The sequence below is a fragment of the Gavia stellata genome, chromosome 18 (assembly GCF_030936135.1).
Source record: "Gavia stellata isolate bGavSte3 chromosome 18, bGavSte3.hap2, whole genome shotgun sequence".
Classification (NCBI taxonomy): domain Eukaryota; kingdom Metazoa; phylum Chordata; class Aves; order Gaviiformes; family Gaviidae; genus Gavia; species Gavia stellata.
In genome coordinates this window covers 3,934,401-3,957,136 of record NC_082611.1, presented here as the reverse complement: position 1 = coordinate 3,957,136, position 22,736 = coordinate 3,934,401, and the positions used below count along the sequence as shown (strand labels likewise).

At 58.5% G+C, this 22,736-nt stretch overlaps 1 protein-coding gene across 1 annotated transcript in view; it reads left to right on the top strand.

Annotated features, from left to right (window-relative positions):
* MPRIP (myosin phosphatase Rho interacting protein) overlaps window positions 1–22,736 on the top strand; it is an 81,080-nt gene that overhangs the window by 23,430 nt on the left and 34,914 nt on the right. The window contains 4 exon segments of the mRNA XM_059826526.1: window positions 11,451–11,602; window positions 14,400–14,484; window positions 19,051–19,261; window positions 20,280–20,796. Of these exon segments, the coding sequence (XP_059682509.1) occupies window positions 11,451–11,602; window positions 14,400–14,484; window positions 19,051–19,261; window positions 20,280–20,796 (965 nt within the window).

Sequence of the window (22,736 nt, the reverse complement as noted above, 5' to 3'; positions counted from 1 at the left end):
CTGTCAGCAAAATACTGCTTGTCCCTCATGCCGGACCAGGCAACAGCGCGTGAATGTGCTTTTGTTAATGGGTATTTTTAAAGACCTTTTTATTTTGCCCTGTCCCTTCAAAGCTGCAGAAGAGACTTTTCCCTGCAGTCACTGAAGTCTGACTGCAAGTAGGCAACAAGATAAAACAGCCAGTCAGTCTTGCTGAAAGTTAAAATCACCATAGGTAAATCACGTGCACGGCAGCTTAATGTTACCCTTCACCTCCTTCCCGCAGGATCCAGGAGCCGATTTGTCTGTGCATGGTAACATGGCTTGCACCCTGCCACCCGCCGCGGGCAGCACCGCTCCTCTGCCACCTCTCTTGCTTTTAAGGGGGAGAGCAGGTCCCGGGGGCAGAGGTGCTGCGTGTGGGGCTTGGGCTGCTCCCGGGGCCGGGGAGAGCTGGGAGAGACTCCCACCTACCAGGGAAGGTTTTTTTTTTTCCCATGTTTTCCTGGCATGCACCCCAGGGCCATCCCACATATCCGCTGCCGTTGTACCCCTTGCTGTGGGTCTGCGATCCCGGGGGTCCCCGTTCTTGCACGGCTGGTATTGCGAGTGCTGTGGCTCCAGGTGCCGTAGCTGTGGCTCTCCATGATTTTATGGCCAAACAGCGCCCTGGGGACTCACAGCGAGGCTGTGAGCTGCTCTCTCGCTGCAGCCCACAGTTGTCACCGCTCTCTTCTCGGTCCCCGTACCGTGATGCTTGCAGTGTTTCCTTTGCGTGGGTGACAGGGTCCCTGGGGAGAGGAGGCGGAGGGGACGGGAGCACAGGTTGGTTTTAGACATGTCCCAGCAGCACCCTGAGCTTGCACGGGATTTCCACCCATTGCGATGCTGTGGCTGGGGAGAAAGGGCGGGTTTCTGGAGCACGCCCAGCCTTGGCCCTTTCCTCCCCATTTCATCAGCCCTGCTGCAACTGCATTGATAAAGTCATAGCAGATCACTGGGACGCTGGGGAGCTACTGGCATATAATTAGGGTTTTGGTTCGCTTTTCTGGCTGCTTTCCCATTAGGGGAGGGCCAGCGAGGATTATGGATGGAGCAGATGTGTGGAGGAAGGGGATGTTTGGCTTGCATGGGCAGTTAATGCCATGCACAGGCCAGCACTGGGAGGTGAAGTGTCATCCCAGGCATGGGGGATGGAGAAACCTCCTCGGGCTCATCCCCCTTGGATGCACCGGCCCCAGATCACTCCTCTCCGCTGGGGCTGAATGGCTGCTCCCAAAGGAGAGGTTGCGGGGAGTGCTCCTGGGAGCGTCTCACGGTCATGAACTCGCTCCTCTCCCTGAACTCCTCTGCGAGTGCAGGAGCCAGATGGGAGCAGCAGGTTTAGGGAGAAAATGCTGCTCCCCCAGGACGCAGGGACGGCTCCAGCAGTCTGGTGTGTTATTCCCTGCCTTTGTCCCTGGCCATGGCAGGTGCTTAAAGTGCTTTTCCACCCCGGGTGCCGCTTGCCTTTGAACCTGGCGGTGCCTGCCTGGCCAGGATGGCTCTTTGCTGTCTGTATGGGTGCCTCCACCACACCTTGTATGTGGCAGCAAAGCCCAGCTCGAGTTGTTGCTGGGCGGTCTTCTTGCCCCGCAACAGCTGTGTGTGCCTGTTGGGAGCTTTCCTCCTTGGAACTGCCTTTCTTGGCCAAAAAGCCTCCTATTGTCTGCCATTTGGTGGGATGGCCAATGGTCAAAGGTTGGAAGAAGCTCCCCGGCCGCTGCCTCGGCTTTTGGGAGGGTCTGCAGAGTCCAAGCTTGTCTGGAAGCTGCTGGGAGCAATGCCGAGCAGAGCAGGTATGGGGTTTTCTATAATGGTGAGGCGTGGGGTGCAGCTTGTGGCTGCTGCTTGGTTGGCCAACCCAACCCAACCTCTTCTTCTTGGGTTGGCCCTCACACCTCCAGCTGCAGACCCCCGAGTGCCCTGGGAGCCCGGCTGCGTGGTATTCCCAGCCCAGCAGGAAGTTCTGCAAAGCTCGTAAGAGCAGCGCTGGGGAGTAATGAGATTTCCAGGCTAATTCGGCCGGATTCAAGAACTTCCACTGAAGCGCACCCGTGGGAGCTGCCCGAGCCTCCAGCGGATCTGGTGCTGCCGATCCCCAGGGCTGTCCTCACCTTGTTTGCAGTTGTTGAGCACTGGTGCAAGATGCTGTATTGATAGTCCTTGGGGGTGAAGGTGGGGGCTTGGGGGAAACCCCACCATGGCAGCAGCACCATAGTGCATGGCACCCACAGGAGATAAGCAGCGTGGGACATAACCGGTGTCTGCTTTGCTGCAGCTGGACCGGAGCCCGCTATTTCCCCGCAGAAGGGAGAGCAGGCAGGCATGGGGTGACCTGTGTACGCACAGTGGGGTGGGAAGAGTGTTGAGCACAAATTAATTGCCTTTACTCACTGTAAAGCAAAATCGGCTGAGCAAATTTTCAGTTCAGCTAAGTCCAAAAGAAGCCAGACTGGGGAGAAACCGCAGCCCTGCGGTACAGCATTGGGTCAACTGGTTGGATGGAGTTGGCTTGAGTGGGTCTAACCCTATGTCTTGTGAGAGTGTTGAGCAGAGCTCTTTGCTGAGAGGCTTCTGCTGACTTTGTCCATTGCAAGGTAGTGCTTTCCTTCTTTTATTTTTATGTTTCAGTGAAAAAATGAGAATTTCTAGTGCCTATGGAACTGAAAGTTTTTTCTTTCCTTTTTCTTCTCCTGAGATACCAGGAAATGTCTTGCCATTTTATTTACTCTTTTATTGCGGGAAGCACTGTCCATTTTTCACCTTGCTCTGTATGCAGTTCGCTGTGCTTCCTGAGCCGGTGTAATGCAGGGCTTTAAATTAGCCAGAGCTCAAGACAACGGCTGTCAGAGGTGGCTTCGCATGGCTATGACGGTGCTGATAGGCTGATAGCTCGGTCTGTTGCTGCGTGTTTGCTCTGATTCGTCTGCTCGGGGGCATTTGCAGGAGAGGTTGTGGGATGGCTGGAGACCAGGAGACCCATCCCTCCTTCCCCTCTAGGCTGGAGGGGAGATGGATTCACTTAGGGAGGTACAGGACTTTGATTGAATTAATTTGTTGCTTTCCTTGGATAGCTCTTACCTTGGTCATGCCCATCCTTGATGGTTCAGAGAAGACAGAAGCAGCAGCTCCCTCCACAGCCCCTTCTCTCCTCCCAGATTTCTAGTCTGGATCTTCCCGAGTCTCTCCACGCGGTCCGATTTTGGGTACCACATGCAGCGGTGCGGCCTCATACGTCTCAGCCAGCGCCCGGTTTCTGTGCACTCTGCAGCACACCTCCATGCTGCAAGGGTGGTGGCACCTCGTGTGGCCCTTGGCCATGGTGGGAGTTGCCCCTAGGTCGGAGCAGTGCTGAATAGAGGACCTTGGGAGTCATTCCAGCAGCACTTGGTGCTGTGAATAACGTTGAAGCCCATATCAACTGCAGTTATTTTCCCACTTTGCATGAAGACTGGCTCCAAAATCGAGCAGCAAGGGAGCTTTGCCCCCAGTTCATTTCCTAAGGTTTTTCCCAAGGTGCAAAGCCCTTTCACTTAAATATCTTTCACACCTTTTCGTAGCTGCCATAAGGATCCTGAGCAAGGGCATTGCCCCTCTCGCCAGTTTTTCTACACAACGCTAGGCTCAAAAGCGAAAGGTCTCTGGAGAGTCAGCGCAGCAGCCTCAGCCCTGGTGTGACTGGTTAGCGGAGCCAGCCTGGACCGTTGGGCAGAGCCTGCCCCGGTTTGACCTCAGCTGTCCAGCACAGTTGATGCCCATGCGGATGCTCGAGCTGTTTCCCACACCCCCATGAAGCAGAAATCCAGGTCCAGCTGCGGTTGAACAGGGCTTGGGTGGCTGGCCAACATGGGTGGAGATCATCCTGCCTCCATCCAAGCTTTCCACCTCCTGAGCTGTCTCCAAAATTGGCATCACCCTGTCTATGACCATCTCTGTGTGCGGGTGACCTTACGAGTCCTGCTGTGGGGTCGTGGTTTCCGATGTTTTGGTGAAGCCCTTTGCTCCTGGAGACGGACATGCGAGCCGGCGTGCACAGAGGTGGTGGTGAGTGCCTGCACATGTGTGCCTGGCAGCGCGCGGTGCAGGGACCACCTGGGACTTGTCTCCTACACCGAGGGGGTGGAGAATAAAGTTGACAAGGCCAATTTGGAACAGTGCAATTTAAAATTCAAATATCAAGATGCAAATGAAGCCCACCTTTCCTTCCCACCCCCAGATGACTGCATTTCCCTCTCCAGGCAATTCACCTGCCGTGGTCCCTGCACCAAGCTCTGGTCCCTCACTGCGTGTACCGTCCCGGCACGTGGTCTCGCCGGGCTTTTGCCATCAGGCTGATTACCATGACAGCTCGCTTGAATGCTGCAGATATTTGCTTCCCCTTTGGCTGGGTAGCTGTTGTGCCTGCACATCAGGGAGCGGGGAAGATGCCACGCTGGCAGCTGCGAGCAGATGGGGTCGGATCTGTTATCCTGTATTCCTCCCACCCCCCTCCTAGGAGGGGAGGAGGACATTTTGCATTTTAAATGCGTTTACATTCCGGAGAGCAAGAGGGGAGAATAACTCTTGGGTTTGCAGGGCTGTGAGATGGTGCCTTCAGCATGGCGGGGCTGACAAGTGCCCATGCAATGCTGGGCTTTTCCTTTCATCCCCAAAGAGCCGGGGTGTGGGTTGAGCGGCTGCTCCAAGCTCTTTCTGCAATGCTGGGCTTTTGCTTTGGTCCCCAAAGAGCTGGGATGGCGGCTTGGAGTAGCCCCTCGACCCCCATCCCGGTGGGACCTTGCTCTTGTTCCCGTCATGGTGCCAATGTTCTCTGCGTCTTCCGTCCCTCTTCCCCTCCAGCAGCGTTGGATGTGGACCATGCGCATGCACGGGTGCAAGCTCCCCCGAAGGGCTCCCTGGATTTGGGGATGCTGCTGAGGACCCAGAGGGTCGGACCCCAGCGCCGAGGGAGGTTGCACCCACTTGGTGACCACCAGTGGGTTTGCTCACCCTCCGTGCCCAGTGCGGGCGGTTGTGTCAGGACAGGATACGGCCGTCCCCTTCGAGCACGGACCCCTCGGAGGCTGTTCAGCAGGAAAGAGGTTAACAGGAAGGAGGCAGGCTACGCGTTGGCTGCCAGCTCCCGACCCCGCTTTGGGGTGGGGAGCAGCTGGGAGCTGCAAGAGCGGTGCGAAAATCGCCATATAAGGCTAAGACAAGTCGGCTCTAGCCTCCTGCGCAGCCCCGCTCTGGCTCGCTCCGCTCCAGCGCGCGCTCCCCGGATGGGTGCCCGTGGGGATGGGGCTGCGGATGGCATGTGTGGCCCCAGACTTGCTGCCTGGGCAGCCCCGGGCTGGGTGCTGCCCATGCCTCGCTGTGGCGGCACTGGGTGGGAGAGGAGCCCGAGGGTGCTCGCGGCCAGTTCGCCAGCGGCTCGTGGCCAGCTCGCGGCCTCGCTCGGTGTTTAGACTCGACGTCTGTGGACATAAACACCGACTCCGCTTAAAAGCGGCCCCTGGCTGAACTCTCCTGCCCAAGGCCTGCTTTGCCCCCTCCCCAAACTGCTCCCAGAGAAGAAAATTCCTTCCCCTTGGAAATTTCAGGAGCCAGCTGTCAGTGCCCGTGGTGAACAAGCAGGGGCCAACAGTGGGGACATGTGTGATGGGGCAGGGGAAGTGTTACGGCATTTATCCAACTGGGAGGGTGTTTCTGCATCGCTGGCTGCACACCGGGGCAGGTGCCCTGTCCCCTTCTCGCCCTGGTGCAGGGCGGCTGCTGGCGGCACCGCGAGTCAGGTTTGCTGCCGGTGCAGAGCCGCACCAGCACGTGCCAAGGCTGCATCTGCAGAGCATCACTTGTGCCTCCGTCTGTGAAAGGGGGCGATGGCTTCTGGCTGGCTGCAAAGTCCAGGCGGCAGTGAGATTTGGGGGCATCTTCCCCTGTTTCTTGCACAGGGGCACGAGGTGTGCGTGCAGAGGTGCAGGGGGACGCGTGTTGCTTGATAACTCCGTTGCATTCCCTTGTCCACGGTAAAAACGTGCTTTTCTATTGCCTGGTGCAGGACCTGAGCAAGCCGGAGGTTTCTTGGTGGCTTCACTGAGCAATAGCTGCTGATACGGGAACGGTGTGCTCAGGTGGCCAAAAGATACCTGCTTCCTGCTTGGATGGCACAGGGAGAGCAGAGAGCTGCCGTGGGGATGGAGGGATGGAGGAGCGCTCCTGCTTGCAGGGAGGTGTGGAATGGAGGAGCACAACCTTCTGCTCCCCTTTGATGGGTGACTGCTCCAGTCCATCCTTTTGCGGAGCCCACGGAGGTCGTTTTCAAGAGCCTTTGTCTAATTTAATAAATCCAGAATGCTCAGCCTGTTAGACAATCTGTAAGTGTAATAAAATCTGCCCGCCGCAGAGCTCCGGTTGCGTTGTGGCCATATCCATAGCCTCGTGGCTAGAGGCAGGAAGCCTAAAATGCTCATTAAAGTAAAGCCCTGCTGCTGTGCCAGCCCCGCTCACCCGGCACCTCGGCATCTCGGGGCACACCGTGGCCGCCCTGCCGGCACCGGCAGACTGAGCGCCCCAGCAGCAGCGCCCGGCTGAGCCCACCGGCGGGGCCAGCCCCAGTGCATGCATGGTGCATCCCCAGCTGGGATTTAGGGAGGCCGTGCATAGCCTCACACGGCTGAAAATGGAGCTCCCTGTGACTTTTCAAGGAGTCGGTGCTTTCTTGCTGGTGGCCTCCAGGTGGGAATGGTGGAGGTGGTGCTGGTGTGGGCTCTCTGTGCCGCGCTGGTGCCGGGAGCTGCCTGGCCAAGCTGCATTGCTGCCCTTGCCCAAGGCACGGTTGTCTCCGTGTTGCTCTGACGCGCCCGTGGCGATGGGGCAGCAGAGTCTTGCTCCCTCCCGCACCGCAGCGCAGCCAAGATCCCGCTTGCATCGCGCCTCGAGCACTGCGATCAGCCGAGCCCAGGGACTGGGGATGGGTGAAGCTTTTAGCAAACACAGCAGCTGCCTTTGCAGAGTACTCAAGAGTGCTGCGAATGAGCAACGTGCTCGTCGGCAGCCACACTCATGAATATTTTAGCTTGGAGAATTAACATTTGTCAAGAAGCATTTATGGAGGCAGCGTGGATGTCTCTTCCCCAGGCGCTGCAGGCTCGTTGCTGCTCTGGGGCGGTGCTGGGAGCCAGCCGGAGCCCGAGCCCTTCCCGTGCAGCGTCGCAGCCGAGCGGGATGGCAGAGCCGCGATCTCCCCCCCGGGACGGCCGGGCCCCGGTGCCAAGGCAACCAGCCCGCCATGCGAGATAGACAAATGGTTGTGGGGTTTTTTTTTTCTTCCCCTCCTGGTTCTTGGCAGAAAGTAAAATGTCCCTTTTGTTTGGTTTCCTCCTCCCCCTGCCCCATCGCCTTTCTTTAATGGTTGTGTTCCAGATTTCATCAACCCACGTTGTGTAATAGCCCTGGAGAATGGCGTGGGCATTGGCCGTGTCCCACCGAGGCCGTGTCCGAGCCGCTCCTCGGGAGCTTGACTGTGGGGTTACCTGCTCAGAAAACATCTTGTGTACAGTTGCTGAGAAAAGCTCCATTGTGTTTTGGATTGAGCTCCTGCAATGCACATGTGTTAGAAATGATGGGGAAGGTACTTGGAGAAAATACGGAAATTTTTGCATCTAAATAATCCTGTATTTCTACCTCAGCCCTGCAAAATCTTATGGAAATGAGGGACTCTTGCAGATAAACCTTGTTGACTTACAGCATCAGCCCCTGTGCCTGGGAGTTCATCACCCACTGTGCATCCTCCTGCCACAGCACCTAGGTCTCCCTAGTAATGCCCCGCTTGGGATTTCTTCCTTCAGCCTTGTAAGAGGTCCCCATTCTTTCCCTCCTTTCCACTGCCCAAGGTGGGGGATGCTGCAGTTGCTGGGCTCTGCATCTTAAGATCATCCATCCGAAGGTGCCTGCATCTTGTCCAGAGGCTGCTGGGGTTGTGGACGTGGAAAGCACGGTGTGACTTGTGTCCTGGGCACCCGGCAAGGGAGAGGAGGAGGAGGAGAGTGTACTATAGTCTTTGTGTAGTGCGGAGGTGATGCTGCAAGCATGTGCGTGTGTAAATACGGATCTGTCATACCAGAGGGAAACAGCAACGCGATTGTTCCTTGGCTCCGGTTCCTCTGCTGATACTGGCAGCGTGGAGAGCTGTAGCTGCTCATATGGTGCAGGTGCTGCCTTCCTCGTGCCGGCGGGCTGCTCTGCTTGCCGGGCCAGAGGTGGCCGGTGGCACCGAGGAGAGCTGCTGCTCATGGTGGTGCCCATAATGGTGTCCTCTGCTGGTGCACCCTGCTGTGCTTCCACTCTTCCCCCTAGTTAAAAGACACACCCAGGCAGCAGATCCAGTCGCCGGGTAGCTGTGTGCTCCATCCCATTGGCAGCAACATGGGAAATGGCAAAGGCAGGGCCAGCGCCTGGGGACGGGGCTGTCCCCAAGGCAGGGACCAGCAGAAGGCAGCAGCTGGAGCTGGAGCTGAGCCTGAGCATCCTCTCCTGCCTCACCCGGATGCAAAGCCTCCCCATGGCCCCGGGGTCCGACGCTGGGTTCAACCTTGTATCAAAGCATCTGCTCTTCAAAGGGCTGGTTGAAGTCCCAGCCTTGTTGTTGTTTTGGTGTCTCTGCTGTGTAGCACCTCCCTGCTTTTGCATTTATTTATTCCCTTCCAATTGCCGGAGCCATGCAGCCCTCACCTGGCCTGGGACCAGCCCGGGGACCAGCTCTGCTTGTCCTTTTCTGGGGATCCCCAGCCCTGAGAAACCCCTCAGCGCAGAAATGGGTGCTCAGAGGCAAGGAGTGGGTCCACGTGTCCTTGTCCCCTGCTGCAGAGCCTCTCCCATCTCTCCTGCTCCCACACCGCCGCCCCGCAGCTTCGGCATGTGAGGGCTGACCCTGTTCTCCTGGTTCCTCGGGGAGAGCAGCCGTGCACCATTGCCAGCTCCTCTGCAGGGGATCCCCGGTGCTTTTTGAGGTGCTCCCAGGGTGCGGTGCTGCCTGAGTCCCGTCCTTTTCCTCGGCGGAGTTTGCGTGTGCGCGTTTCCACCTGGCACCATTTGCATTTCGCTTTGCTTCAAAGTGCCTGCGCTGCCTCCAAGGAAGGAAATAAATGGTGTAAAGGAATTTACATCCTGAGCAAGCGAGGCCGCTGGTCCGTCAGGTTTCATCTGCTACCGAGAGGTGGGGAGGTGCAGGGGGGCTGCCGTGGGGTGGAGGGTTCACCCCGGTGCCTGTCCTGCCCCTGGCCGCAGGCGCAAGGAGGGCAGTCCCAGCTTTGCTCGCAGCCCCTCTCCTGGCGTCCCGGCTCGGGGGCGCGGTGGTGGACGGGGACCCACGCGTCGGGCTGCGCGAGATGCCAACGTTCACCCTCGTAAGGAGGGGTGCGCAGCAAAACCACTTCACAGGGCTGGCCTGGCAGTGTGGGGGCCCCAAACCGGCTCCTCCGCTCCGGGCGTGCTTGGGTCAGGGCTGGGTGTGAGCACTGGGGGAAGCCGCCCTGAACGCTGCCGTGGGGTTAAAGAGGGAGGAGAGCAGGCGGGTTTCGCAGGGAGCCGTCTCCTCCTCTCCCCCTGTGCCAGCTCCCTGCCAAATCCCTGCAGGGCCCCCCAGGGAGTCGAGGGGTGCCTGTGGCAAGAGGGAGCAAGTGGCCCAGGGTCCCTGTGAGGGATTGGGGCTCCCTCCTGGAGCCGCCCTCATCCCCTTTTTCCCCAGTCCTGGTTGCGTTCCCTAGTGCAAAAATGCTCTGGGTGGGGCAGGGGGTCGGACCCAGACCTTACAGTCCTGGGGGCCTTGGCTGTGCTGAAGGCCAGCGAGACAAAAACATTTCTAAGACTCCACTTGGAGCAGGAGAAAGTTTTTCCGCTGGGTTTTTATAGCTCCCGGAAAGCGGGGTTTTATTTTTGTTGTCTAAGACAAAAAAAATCCTCTTAGGAGCTGACTACCCGCGGTGGTGCAGGGCGGGGGGCTGTGCATGCGCCGTGCCGGGGGTCTGGGCTCGGCTTTGCTTTCCCTGCCTCCCTCTATCCCGTGGGGTCTGTGGGTGCTGATCTTAGTTTCCGTGAAGGAAAAGAGGAGGTTTTGGTGTCCTGATGTATGACCGGGTCCCGTTTGTGTGCAGCACCCGTGATGGCTCCATGCCACTGCTGGGTTGTCGTAGGATGCTCCCGCCCAGGGACACAGCTGCAGGGAAAGGCCTTTTCCTGGGGAAGGGGGCTATTTCCCATGGCCCGCAGATGGGTAAGCCGGGGGTCTCAGGGGGCTGATCTGAATTTCCTGGGGTTGTAGGCTGGGGCCATCAAGCTCTCCCCAGTCGCCCTTTCTTTTAATGGTATAGGCTGCTTTTGGAGGTGTTTTACTGGCAGGGGAGCCAGTTTCCATGGTAAAAACCTTCACAGCATCTGCCAAAAATCCGTCTCCCCGTCGGCCCGGCCATCTGGAGGGCACAAGGAGGCTTTGGCAGGGTGAGGAGGTGGCTTTGGGTGCTCCTTCAGTGTCGCTGGCAGCTCAGAGGGGTCCCTTCTCCCGGTCATTTATGCCCCAGATACAGGTTCGTGCCAGGATGTGGGGGGGACCGCAGTGGCACCGAGCCTGGTGGGGCACAGACACACGGGGGATGGGGGAGACATGGCATCACTGCTCAGGGAGGGAGGGCTGCAGCGGGCGCCACGCACCAGGAGCGGGTGGCCGTGCTGTAATCGGATGAGCCATCGCTGCTCCAGATGGACCTGTCAGCTGTCGTCAGTGCTGACACCCCTCTGGGTCCCTCCGTGTCCCCTCAGGCCAGGAGGGCCACCGCCACCACCACTCCTCTGTGTCTGCTTGGAGCAAGGGGGCCGGGGGGTGACACTGTGTTTGCAGAGCCCGTCAGACAAACAAGGTCCTTTCCACGCTGCGGTCCCTCCCTGGCAAACTCCATGTTTTGTTAACTGTAGTGGGGAAAACCTGGCACGCGTGTCTGTCTGTCTGTAGTACCTGAGCCATCCTGCGCTGAGGGCAGCGGGGCCTTGCTGCTTTGCCACCCCCTGTCCCCAGGTGCCACCCCACCACCCCAGATGGTTTGCAGCTGCAAACCCAAAGCTGGCCACTCGGCCTTGCCTGGGTGTCCCTGTGCTGTAGCAGGGCAGCCATCCTTCCCTGGGTGTTCGGCATAGGAGAAACATCTTGCTGGCAGCAGCGGACTGGGCTGGGTTGGACTGGGCTGGCAGGAGTTGTGCCTGCTGCTCTGGGTCCCCAGACGTGCAGCACAGGGCTTTGCTGTGTGCCGGCACGGCGCATGGATGGGTCTGGGTACTCGTGGGCAGAGCATCTTGGTGTGTAGGATCCTCGTGTCCACCAGGAGAGGTTTTAGGGCTCAACTCTGCACTCATCTGCTCTTCTCTCCTTAAACATTACTCCTTTCTCCTTCCCCTCGCAGCCGACAACCCTCCCGCAGGGCACCATCAACATGAACCAGTGCACGGATGTGGTGGACGGGGAGAGTCGGACAGGGCAGAAATTCTCCTTGTGCATCCTGACGCCGGAGAAGGAGCACTTCATCCGGGCCGAGAACAAGGAGATCATCAGCGGGTGAGTGCAGCTCCGGGGCTGAGCTGCCGTGGGGCTCTTCCCTTAGCTGGAAGGAAGAGGAGGGCGGGTGGGACCTTGTCCAAGGGCGGGTGGAACCTTGCCCAAGGCCGGGTGCTGTGGCAGCGTGTACCCCAGCTGATCCCCGAGTGACAATCGCAGCCTGCTGCAGGGACAGTCCTGGTGGCCGGGTGTAGCTGCTGCCTCGTGGTCAGCTCCAGTCTTCTCCGCCTTTTTGGCAAGGACAGGGTTTCTTTCCCCTTCCCCTCTCCCCTGCCTGGTGGACCCCTGCCATTGCCTGAGCGGGGGCTTGAGCACCCCTCGAGCTACCATATTTATGGTGTGAGTGTGAGCACTGACTTCAGCTGAGACCTGTGCGGCGGTGGATGATTTAAGTCCTTCCTCCACGCCTAGTGCGCGAGCTTGGCTGTCCGGGCTGGAGCCTGAGGCTTCCCAACATGCCGGACACCTTTCAGAACCGGTGCTGAAGGAAGCTCAGCCTCTGCCGGGAGCCTTGGCCAGGCCCTGGAGCTGGGAGGCTCCTCAGTCACTCATTACTTATGAAGGCCACCATTTTCAGGTCAGTTTTGTTGTCTGCCGATGGGCAATACCCTGCTCCCCGCTGCAGAACAACACTCCCAGTGGCGTTTACCCCCGGGAGCAAGCTGAGCTACACCGGAGCATTTATGGGATGCTCAGAGGATGCGTCTGATGCCAAGGCGCTCCTGGGCTGGCTGTGGCAGCTTCAGCCCCAGCAGAAAGCAGCTGTTTACTGGCCAGGGGAAGAAACTTGGCTGCAGGGTGAACACCAGGATGGGGCTGGAGCTGATGGGTGCTGGGGTGACCCCACGGTGCTTTTAGGACAGCATCCGATCAGGCACTCAGCCCACTGGCGCAGATCCTGTCCCCACACCAGCGGCAGGTCCTGTAGTCCCAGGGCTAGCGTGTCCGACCCCGAGCGCCATACGCCCTCTGGTCCTCATCCATCCCTGGGCAGATGTGGCCTCCTGGGGCAGCCCGCTCTGCATTTACCTTGTCTCCATTCGGACTCGCCTTCACAGCAGCCGCCTCATCCTGCTCGCTCCCGGTGGACAGGCTGGCGGATGGGGCGGATGCAGCCCACCCCTCCTGGTCCCAGTGGAGCATCTGACCTCCGAGGACGATTAAAATATCATCGCTTGTAGGCATGCTTGCCGCTGGGCTGCAGTTGCTCAGCAACGCTGAAGATGAGGCCACTAAAATGAGCAAATCACGGTAGATTTCCCAACTCCAGGTGTTGGATGGTGACCTAGAAACATCCTCGTCCATTGCTCACGTGCCGGCTTGGGTTGAAGCCGGTGCCGGTGCTGGTGAGGGCGCAGAGCCGCAGGAGAGCCGAGCCAGCGGCGTGCGCTGGCAGACTGCGAGCGTTCCCATGTGGGATGTCTGGAGCATGGATGATTCCCCCTCCGTGCATCGCCTTGGGCCAGCAGACCTGTCGTCCGGTGGTACGGCCACCCCGCTGACCCCGTTTGCAGTGGTGGGCTTGCAGCGGCTGCGGAGCCATGGTGTGGAGGCACAGGGGAATTGTGGCACAGTAGAGCCAGCTCCTCTCCTCCAGCCAAGGCAATGGTTATGCCCAAAAACATGGCCAACCCCCGTACCCTGCTCTCTTCTCCCTCTCCCCACACTCCGGTTCACAGCACAGCCTTTTGTTGCCGGTCCTGCCTGCCATGCGGGAGGGAGAGGCGTTGCAGAGCAAGGTGGGGCTGATTTATTGTTCATTGGCCCAGCACTGGATTTTGAAGCAGCGCGTTTGCTCCTGACTGCAAGCATTAATCATCCCAAAACAGTCCCACTCTGGGACTGAGCCAGGCGGGTTTCGTTTGCAGTTGCAGCACGACAGGAAGATTTCCCCGGTCGGGGGAGAATTTGTTTTACGTTCGTTGCATGCTTCTGGCATTTATTGCTTAACCAAAACCCACTTGATGTGGTCATCTCAAAACGCTTTACAGCAGCAGCGTGCGAAGTGGGGGGAACAGGAGAGGGAAGCAGGGACATCTGAAGCAGGAATGTTTCCCAGGGGTCCACAGATCCCTGTGTGGTTCACAGAGATGCAGGGGCACATTGTTGGGTCACGGTGGAAGGGCACAGGAGGGTCCCCCGAACAAGTGACTTGTGCAGGGGATGGACTTCTCAATGCCAAGTTCACGCTGCTCTTTCTTGGACAAAAGAGCTTTGTGTGCAGTGTTCAGGCATTGGCATCACTGAAGGGGAAAGGTCCTGCCAGAGGCTCTGTCCCTCTCGGCTGTCTTTCAGGATCCTCGAGTCCCTGTCCCATATCAGCCTTGGCCGTGGCCTCGCTCTTGCAGTGAGTGGGGTTTGAGCCAAAGCACCCTGGGGTCATCCCTCCTCCCCTCCTGTCCTGTCTCATTTTTCCCCCAGGAGCTGGTTGGGATGATATCTGGGTACTATTTACCATGTTGACCTTGACCAGGTTGGAGAAGCTGAGCTCCTCCATGTGCACACCTCCAGCTCGGGGTTTTGCTTATGGCCAAGTTACAATCCCCGGAAGGCTGGGGTTAGGGGTGAAATGCGGATGCTCTGTCTTTGGAGCTTGCAGGCAGCCTGCCTCGGAGGTGGGATGGGGCAGCGTCTCCCCGGGTGGTGTGGTCAGAGCCACCCATGGAGAGGAACAGCTTTGGGGTCCGCAGCCTGTGGGAAGCTGCGTTACATCCCATGGTTGGGGTGTAAGCATCGCTCCCATCCCTGCGCGCTGCCCTTCGGCACAGACCTCACCTTTTGCTTTGTCTGCCCGCAGGTGGCTGGAGATGCTGATAGTCTATCCGAGGACAAACAAGCAGAATCAGAAGAAGAAGAGGAAGGTAGAGCCCCCAACTCCTCAGGTAACCCCAGGGGGGGACACACTGTCACCCACTCCCTTGCCTCCCTCACAGGGCCATTGCTCTCCTCCTGGGGAAGATCCCCCCCAAACCAGCCAGACCAGCGGACTGCCGGCCCTCTGATGCTGCCTGGGCAGAGGGCGAGAGCCGGGGTGAGCCAGGGCAGCAGGACGGCGTGAATTAATTCCTGCTCATCACTTCTCAGGGTCACACGCGGCTGCTGCTGCTTTTCTGGCTGCTTTGGAGCCACGTTTCACCCCCCACGTGCTGTCTCGTGGCACTGGCCCTGCACACGCTGTCCCGGGAGCGGCTGCAAAGCCGCATGGTCCCCGGCGGGGACCAGGGAGAGGTGCTGGCCGTTCACGGGCCATTTCAGCAGAAACAGGATGAAATTCCATTGGGCTCCGGTTACCCCCTTTGAGATGACCCCAAAGATAATGGGAATGAAAGGAAAATACTAAAGGCCAGGGCCAGGCTGGGAGCTCCGGGGGCCGGAGCCGGGCTCTCCAGGGACCCGGCGGTGGCTTCGTGCTCACTTTGACTATAAATGGTAAAAAACGGGGCCGGCCGTGACTCACTCGTTCCTGCCGGGCTCCCACGTGGCCAGAGTGGGGGAGAATCCCACAGATGGGGAACGTGACCCCGAGGCCACCCTCGTCCCTTGCCGGGGCTGAGAACAGCCGTGTCCCTGAGGCTGCCTGACCTCCGGGCGTGCGTCCCACCGCCGTGGGGGACCGGCTGGGAGGGCTCCTCCGGCCGAGCCAGGCTGTGGCACTGGGGGACTGAAAACAGCGTCGAGGCTCCCCTGAGCCCCGATTTTCAGGTCCCCTTTGATAAAGTCCCCAGGATGGTCCTGGTGCAAAACGGGCCATGGGTGGGTTTTGTATGGCGTTTGTTTGAATCAAGTTTCCACCACTCCACCGGATAAAGAGGTTCTGGGCAATGGGAAAGAAACTGGGGGAAGATGATCCTTTTTTGCACACCAGGCTGAAAGTCTGAGCCACCCCCTGCCAAGGGCCGGGGTTATCACAGCCCCTCAATCGCTGACTCCTGTGATGCTCTGGGGAAGATGCCTCCACCTTCCATGGCCAAGAGCTGACATGTTACGAGCTGCCCGTCCTCAAGCCCCAGTGAGGGGGCTGCTGCATTCAGGGCACCCCAGCGAACTGATGCAGCAGGGCAGGGATGCTCACCCCATCCCTGGCGCGACACTAAACCCAGGCTGGGTTCAGGAGGGGGACAGGGCGGAGAGGAGAAGGGGCGCAGAGCCAGAAAAACATCATTCTGGGTTACATTTCATCACCATGGCAACTTCTTGGAAACCGTACAGGATCCGAGCTCCTGAGCACCAAATAAGGGAAGTGGCTGCGGGAAGGATGCTGGCTCCCCGCGGGCGGATGGGCTCCCCAGGTGCTTGGGGATGGGGTGAGCATGGAGCTTGGTGGCACTTTTCCCCGCCCCAAGCCCATCCCGCTTGCTTCCCTCCTTCCACCCTCTCCATCCCATCGCTCCTGGCCCCGTGGTGCCGGAAAAAGACTCAGATTCACTTTTGTAAAACCAACCTCTGCATGGGACCCACCACCAGACGGATGCTGCGATGTCGGGCGCTCACGAGCGACCTGCAAAGGCAGAGGGAAAAATGCAAGAAGCATCTTTCCGGTGTCTTCCAAATTGTGCCGGTGTAGGCGGCCGGTCCGGGGAAGGAGAGAGGATGCTGGGTAGAAAACCAGCACCAAATCCCCCTCTGTGAAATGGCTTCTCCTGAAGTTGGCTGCCGTTCAGCTCGCCCTCTGCGTGCCAGCGGAGAAAGCCTGATTTCTTTCTAAAGACAGCCGCCCACTAATCCGGCAGTGGATCAGGTCTGAGAGCCGCTCAGGGAGGGATGGACACCTTAGTGATTTAAAAAAAAAAAAAATTAAAACAATGGATATTTCTGCTTTTTCTCACTCCCACGTAGTTTGTCCTTGTCTGTGCTACAGCAGAGCTTGGCTGCAGCCAGGTGCTCCTGGGGCATCAGGGCCATTTTCAGCTCCCCCCATCATTTTGCATCTTCCCCCTGCAAAATCACTGGGGTGGGAGCAATGCAGGCGAAGCTGGGAATATCGCTCCAGCTGCAGATTTTTGGACGGGAGCTGTTAGGTGCAGTCCTAGAGGTGTTTTCACCTTTGCTTTGCAAACAGGTTGTGGTCTTAGGGGAAAAACGGCAGATTTCTCTTGCAGCTTTCGCCGTGCTCCAGCGGAGCGGCAGCGGGAGACTGGGCTTGCTGCCTTTGCCTGCCTGCTGTCCCTGGGAAAGTGAGACAGGATTTGGGGCTGAAACCTGGGATTTCAGGCACTGCCCACTGTTGCAGGACGGGTTCGCCCAGGGGTGCGGCAGGCTCGGATAAGAAGAGCGTGCCCAGACACACTTAATGCAAGTGGAGGCCCGTTTTGCCAATTTTGGAGCACGTTCCTTTTTGGAGCATGTTCCTTTTTGGAGCTGTTCGTACCGCTGAGCAGCCAAGAGTTAATTTCTCTGATTGCTTATGGACTGCTTTTTGCCATCATATCTCTGTCTATTTAAATACATATCTACAAAAAATAATATGGGGGGGTGTAAGGAATATATAAAAATACATATCCTGAGCTGGCAATGAGCTTTGGGCTTTTGGATCAATGAATGAGAGAGTGGTTGAGGTTGGAAGGGCCCTTGGGGACCGTCTGGTCTGACCCTCTGCTCAAGCAGCATCCCCTCGAGCAGGATGCCCTTGAACTCTGGATCGTTTACCTCCAACACTGCATTCCTTTAGAGTGAAATTTCCAAGGGGGTTTTTTTTAAAACTTGTGGTCATTTGCTGCTTGTTGTGGCTGTGCAGAGAGCCAGGACCCGCTCTCTGGGAGATCCCCCGGCAGCTCTGGTGCAACCCTGCCAATGCCGATGTGGAGGTGCAGGGCTAAAACCCACCGGTGGCTCTGCTGACGTGGGAGAGGGGATGGAAGGGATGCTCTTTGCAGCCCGTGTCCCCAGCCCGTGGCTCAGGCGGTCCCGGATTCCCCCTGCTCCCTGGGAAGGGAACAAGCAGCCAGGAAACTTCCCACAATCCGGAGACTTTGGAGTGGGGTTAATTGTCATTGATTTATTGGTGGCTTTAAGGAAAATAATCTGTTCATGCAGAAGCTTAATATGACAACAGCAAAACATCTGCTAGCGGACAAAGCCAAACCCTAAACGAGTTGTGAGAGCTGCTGCCTCTTCTGGGGCGTGCGCCGAACCTGGGCTGCCCGGGCTGCGGCCACCAAAATGGCATCGTCATCTGATGGGCTCCAGAGCCCCTCATGAGCTAGAGAAGCATTTAAAATGATGACTATTGTTTTAAAATAGCATAAAGCTCAATGTTATGTTGTATTTCCTTTTTAAAACAAGTTTCCTGTTAGGTAGCCGAAGCACCCGGGAGGAGTACAGCGCTGGCTGGGTTTTATTCTGTTTATCAGTGGCCCATAACAAACCAGCTGTGACAAGCAAACAAGACAGCTGCTGGTGGCAGGGAATTAATTTTCTCCTCCATCCCGTGTCCTTTAGCTTGACTTTTTTTTTTTTATATGTTCATTATAACACTGAGAAAATTCAGTCCTGGCAAACGGGACCCAGGAAAGAAGCCTGGTGTTGGTCTGTATTTGTGAAAGGCAGCGGCTGCCCGCGAGCCAGCCCGCAGAGGGACCGGGGATGCGCGAGAAGGACTGGGGACGTGGAGAAGGACTGGGGACATGCAGAGGGAAATGGGGGATGCACTGTCACCCCAAACTGGGTTTTGGCAGAGGTGAGGGGAGCATTTCCAGGGTCCCCATGAGTCAGGACCCGACGGGTTTCTCTGTGGGTCTGCGGCGTTGCATATGAATTAGGGTGCAGAGCCCCACACATGCACCCGGCGGCTTTTGGGAAGAGATGCTATGCTGGAGCGTAAGCGGAGCTGCCCAGGACCCTGAATGCCGGGGAAGGGCTGGGGCTTTGCTCCGCTCGGGACTGAGCTGTGCGAGCACGAGATGAGCTTTTCCCAAGGAGTTACATGTCGGTGGCCACAGCGTCCTGCACACCGCGCCTGGAGGGCAGTTCCTATCCGAAAACAAAGCTAGTGAGCCCCTCCGCTGCCGCAGCACCTGGCTGAAAGTCTCCTTCATTTGTTGGCTCGCCTTTGCTCCTCATCTTTTCCCAGCTGGATGCAGGGGGAGATGCAGCCAGTTTTGTGAGCCCTCCCCGGGGAGCGATGGCAAGGGACGTTTCCTCTCTCGCTGCGAGAGTGGCGATGGTCCCTTTGGCCGAGGAAGTCCTGACCCGTTGCCCTGGCCATGCTGCCCTGGGGCAGGGTTTCCACCTGCGGCCAAGTTCGCTTGTCCCTTGGGCCAACTTGTCCCTTGGGAATGTGGCAGGGTGGCGCATGCTGAGCAGCCCCGTCCCTGTCCCATCATGGCACGCATTGTGGGCGGCACCCAAGCCGTGTGGGACCCACACCTCTGGGGACAGCCCGATGGGGACCCTGGGTGCAGGGCTGGGACAAACCCCTCTAACCTCACTGTCTCCCCTGTTCTCTTTAGGAGCCTGGCCCTGCTAAGATGGCCGTCACCAGCAGCAACATCCCCAGTGCAGAGAAGGTCCCTGCCACCAAGTCCACGCTTTGCAGGAAGAAATGAGGGGCAAAGACCAAGTGGACGGGGGGCAGCAGCATCAGCCCAGCACAGAGCCCGGTGCAAGGCCAGGCCGGGGCTGCCAGCTCCCTGAAGGATCCCGTGCTGGACAGCAAGGAAGGTGAGGGACAGGGGTGCCAGCACTGGTGTGACGCTGCGGTGACCCGGTTCGGGCAGCTGAGCTGGCAGAAAACCACCGTAGAGGGAAAAGTTTTCTGCAGGTTCGGATCCTGCAGAGCATGCCAGCAAGGAGGGGGAGGCAGACGTCATCCCTGCTGTGCGGGGACCGGAGCAAGGCTTTACAGGCGGGAGCTCAGGAAGGAAAAAATTTGCATCATGCGCTGGAAGAATCACAGCGTGGGGCCCAATCCTGTCCCAGAAGGGAGACAGGGCTGCCTGCCCTCGCAGGTGACATTGCCCTCTCACTGGGGGCAAAACGAGGGGGAAAATGCCTTTTCTAGCCCCTCCGCACCCCCACCTGGGGCACCCCGAGGCCTTGGGGCCACGCTGCGCTCAGCCCGGCTGTCAGGGCTGCCAAGCCCCGAGCGAGCGCCACTTCCTCCTCCAGCCCCTGCGTCAGGGTCCTGTTTACATTTGGTCTCCCTGATGAGTCCATGGAAGGCGCTGGGGCCGCGGCATTGTTCTCCCTGGAACAATAGGGGCTGGGAACTCTTCCTGCCGGAGCCGTGGACAGGTCCCACATTTCCTTTATCTGCCCGCTCGATGGGGGACGCTTTCCGCCCACTCCCGGCTGCCAGGAACGAGGTGTCCATCGCCTTGTGCCCACGGAGCTGTGGTCGATGCCAGGCTGGGAAGGACAGGGATGGAAATGGGTGCAGAGCGGTGACTACAGCCATCCATTTCTTGGTTTGAAGGTTTAGGTCTTTCATCTGTGCGAGCCTGACCCAAGGGTTGGACCAGCATCCCCAGTTCCCTGCAGATCGTCCCACCATCTCCAGGGGCAGGAAGGGTGGTCAGGGTAGAAAAGCCGCAGGGGCAAGAGGTGGCACAGCGTGGGGCTGGGGCCCAGACTGTCTCTGCTCTTGTTTCCTGCCCCTGGCCTGGTGGAATCTGGGTGTTTTTTGTTAAAAGCAGAACTCGGACTTGAAACCAAGCATGGTGACTTCTCTCTCCCTTAGACGAGAGCTCCATGAACGGAGACCGGATAGACTGTGGGCGGAAGACGCGTGTCGAGAGCGGATACTTTTCCTTGGAGAAGACCAAACAAGACTCGAAGCTGGAAGAGCAGCAGCTGCCGCCCCCACCGAGCCCACCCAGCCCCAGCACCCCGAACAACAGGTACAGTTATCCCAAATCGCCCTCACAGGAGCATGCCCAGCCCTTTCCTTCCCCAGGTACCCGATCAGGCGACCGAATGATTCACAGCTTCTCTCTGAACTCGTTGGACTCGAAGAGCAGTTGCCCCATGCACAAGGACTCCAGCAACAGAGATGTAGGAAGGGGAGCTGAAAAATCGGGGCGTCCCCTTTCTTTTAAAGCCAGCCGGCAGTACACCACCCTGGCCGACGTTCCCAAGGCCATTAGGATCAGTAATCGTGAGGCCTTCCAGGTGGAGAGGAAGCGGCTAGAGCGGAGAACCCGGGCCCGTAGCCCTGGGAGAGAAGAAGTGGCCCGGCTCTTTGGCAATGAGAGAAGGTAAGGGATGAGTGGCTCATCTCCTCCTTGCATGCTTGCAACGGCATCAAGGCTGCGTCCCCGCTGCAGCCCTGGATGGAGCAGGCGGTATTTGCTGGGTGAAGCCCCTTTGTATTACAGTGCTCCTGGATTTAAGGATGCCCATCCACACCAACCGGGCGGTGGGCCGTCCTTAGTAGTGCCAGCGGGCAGTTGTCACCCTGCCTGGCTGTTTCGGGACAGCTGGCTGAGGTGGGTGACGTTTGGTGGCCGTATTTGCAAGCAAGCCCACCCTCCCTGTCCCCTCCCCGGCGTGGCACATGCTGGCAGCTGGCACCATTAATTAGGTTAGCTTTCTAAATGGTGTTAGTGCTGGCTGCGTTACGCAACTGCCTAATGAGCTGAGAGAGGTTTCAAAATGTCACGGCATTAATCTGGGAGAGGAGAGGCGGGTGCAGTGCCGAGGCAGGGCACAGCGGGCTGCAAAACAGCTTAGTGCGGAGGAGGATGGGGAGGGCGTCCGCACACACGCCTGCACCGCACACCGGCAAGCTTGGTGCTCTCCGGGCGAGGCAAAGGACGGGCTCGACTTGCCCTGGGAGAGACGTATTTGTGCTGTGAGGGCAGCAGAACAAACTGGGAGACAGGCCCCGGGGCGAGAGGGCCGCCTGCCAGTCTGATTTTCTTGCCCTGGTTTTCCTCCGGGCATGTTCTCTCTCGCATGGTTTCAGCAGACGCTTCTCCTCTGTTTCTTCCCAGCCCCTAAAGGACTGTTTTCCAGCCTAGCTTCCTCACGCCGAGAGCTGGGAGCGGGTCTGGGAAGGGCGGCGTAGCTTTGTGCCGATGCCACCGGTTGGCAGGAGGATGCCAAACCCAGCCTGGCGTCGGCAGCCTGCACAGCGAGTGCCAGGCTGGGGATAAAGAAGAGCGTGGGTTTGGCTTTCTCTGCCTTGGGAACTGGGCGGGAGGAGAAGGATGCCACGCAGGTCCCCTGGCTGGGGACGAGGCTGAGAAAAGGCTGGTGACTGCTGGTTTGCAGGCTGAACTGGTGCAGCGTGTTGGCCAAGGTGTGGGCAAGATCGTGTCCCTGCTGGGTTTGCGTGGATGGGACGCCCTGGCCAGCGCCTGCCCCAGTGTGAGAGGACGGTGCCACAGTCCCTCCGGTGCCACAGTCCCTTGCTCTGGCCTCAGGGGTATCATGCAGCACTGGGATCCAGCACCGAGCTGGGATGTGCCAGCCGAGGACAGGGAGGAGCAGATTTACAGGCAGATAACGGGGCCTGGGAGAGGATGCTGCTGCCAGAGACTGTTCCTTTTTAATGTCAGCCCCACTCATTGCCTGCTGACGGGTGCCTTTTCCCAGGGAAAGTCTGTTTTTCCCAGCCCAGCTGGGCTCCTGGGGCTGTTAACAGATTTTTATTGCTTTATCAGTATTGGCAAAAATTCCCCTGTGTCAGCTCAGAGCCCTTATCAGAGCAGGACGGGTATAGGGAGAGGAGTGGGTGCTGCATCAGGCACAGAGGTCTTGCTGCCCGTGGGGCTGAGCCCAGTCCAGCGTTTGGGAGGAGGGTGATGGCAGAGAGCAAGGGCAAGGGCTCCACACCTGCCAAAGGGTTTGGCCAGGGATCGCAGCCCGCAGTGCCGGAGGAGCGTGCCACGAGCAGGGATGGCTCAGCAGGCAGTGTTTAGGGACGGGCACGTTTGCTTACTCCTCTGGTAACCTGGGCATTGGCCCTTGCAGGTGGCGGGGCTGGAGAAGCTGTGTGTCCCGGAGCTCGGGTGGACTCGGCAGGGCACGGGGAGGCGGTCCAGTGTCGCACCAGAGAATTAACATTTGCCAGCACCCTGCTCAGCTTGGCTTGGCTGCTTTTTAAATTTGAGTTTACTTAGTCCACATATCCCTCTCATTTTTATCCTCCGAGCTCAGGCTGTGTTGTTTGAGGTTGAACAAATACAATGTC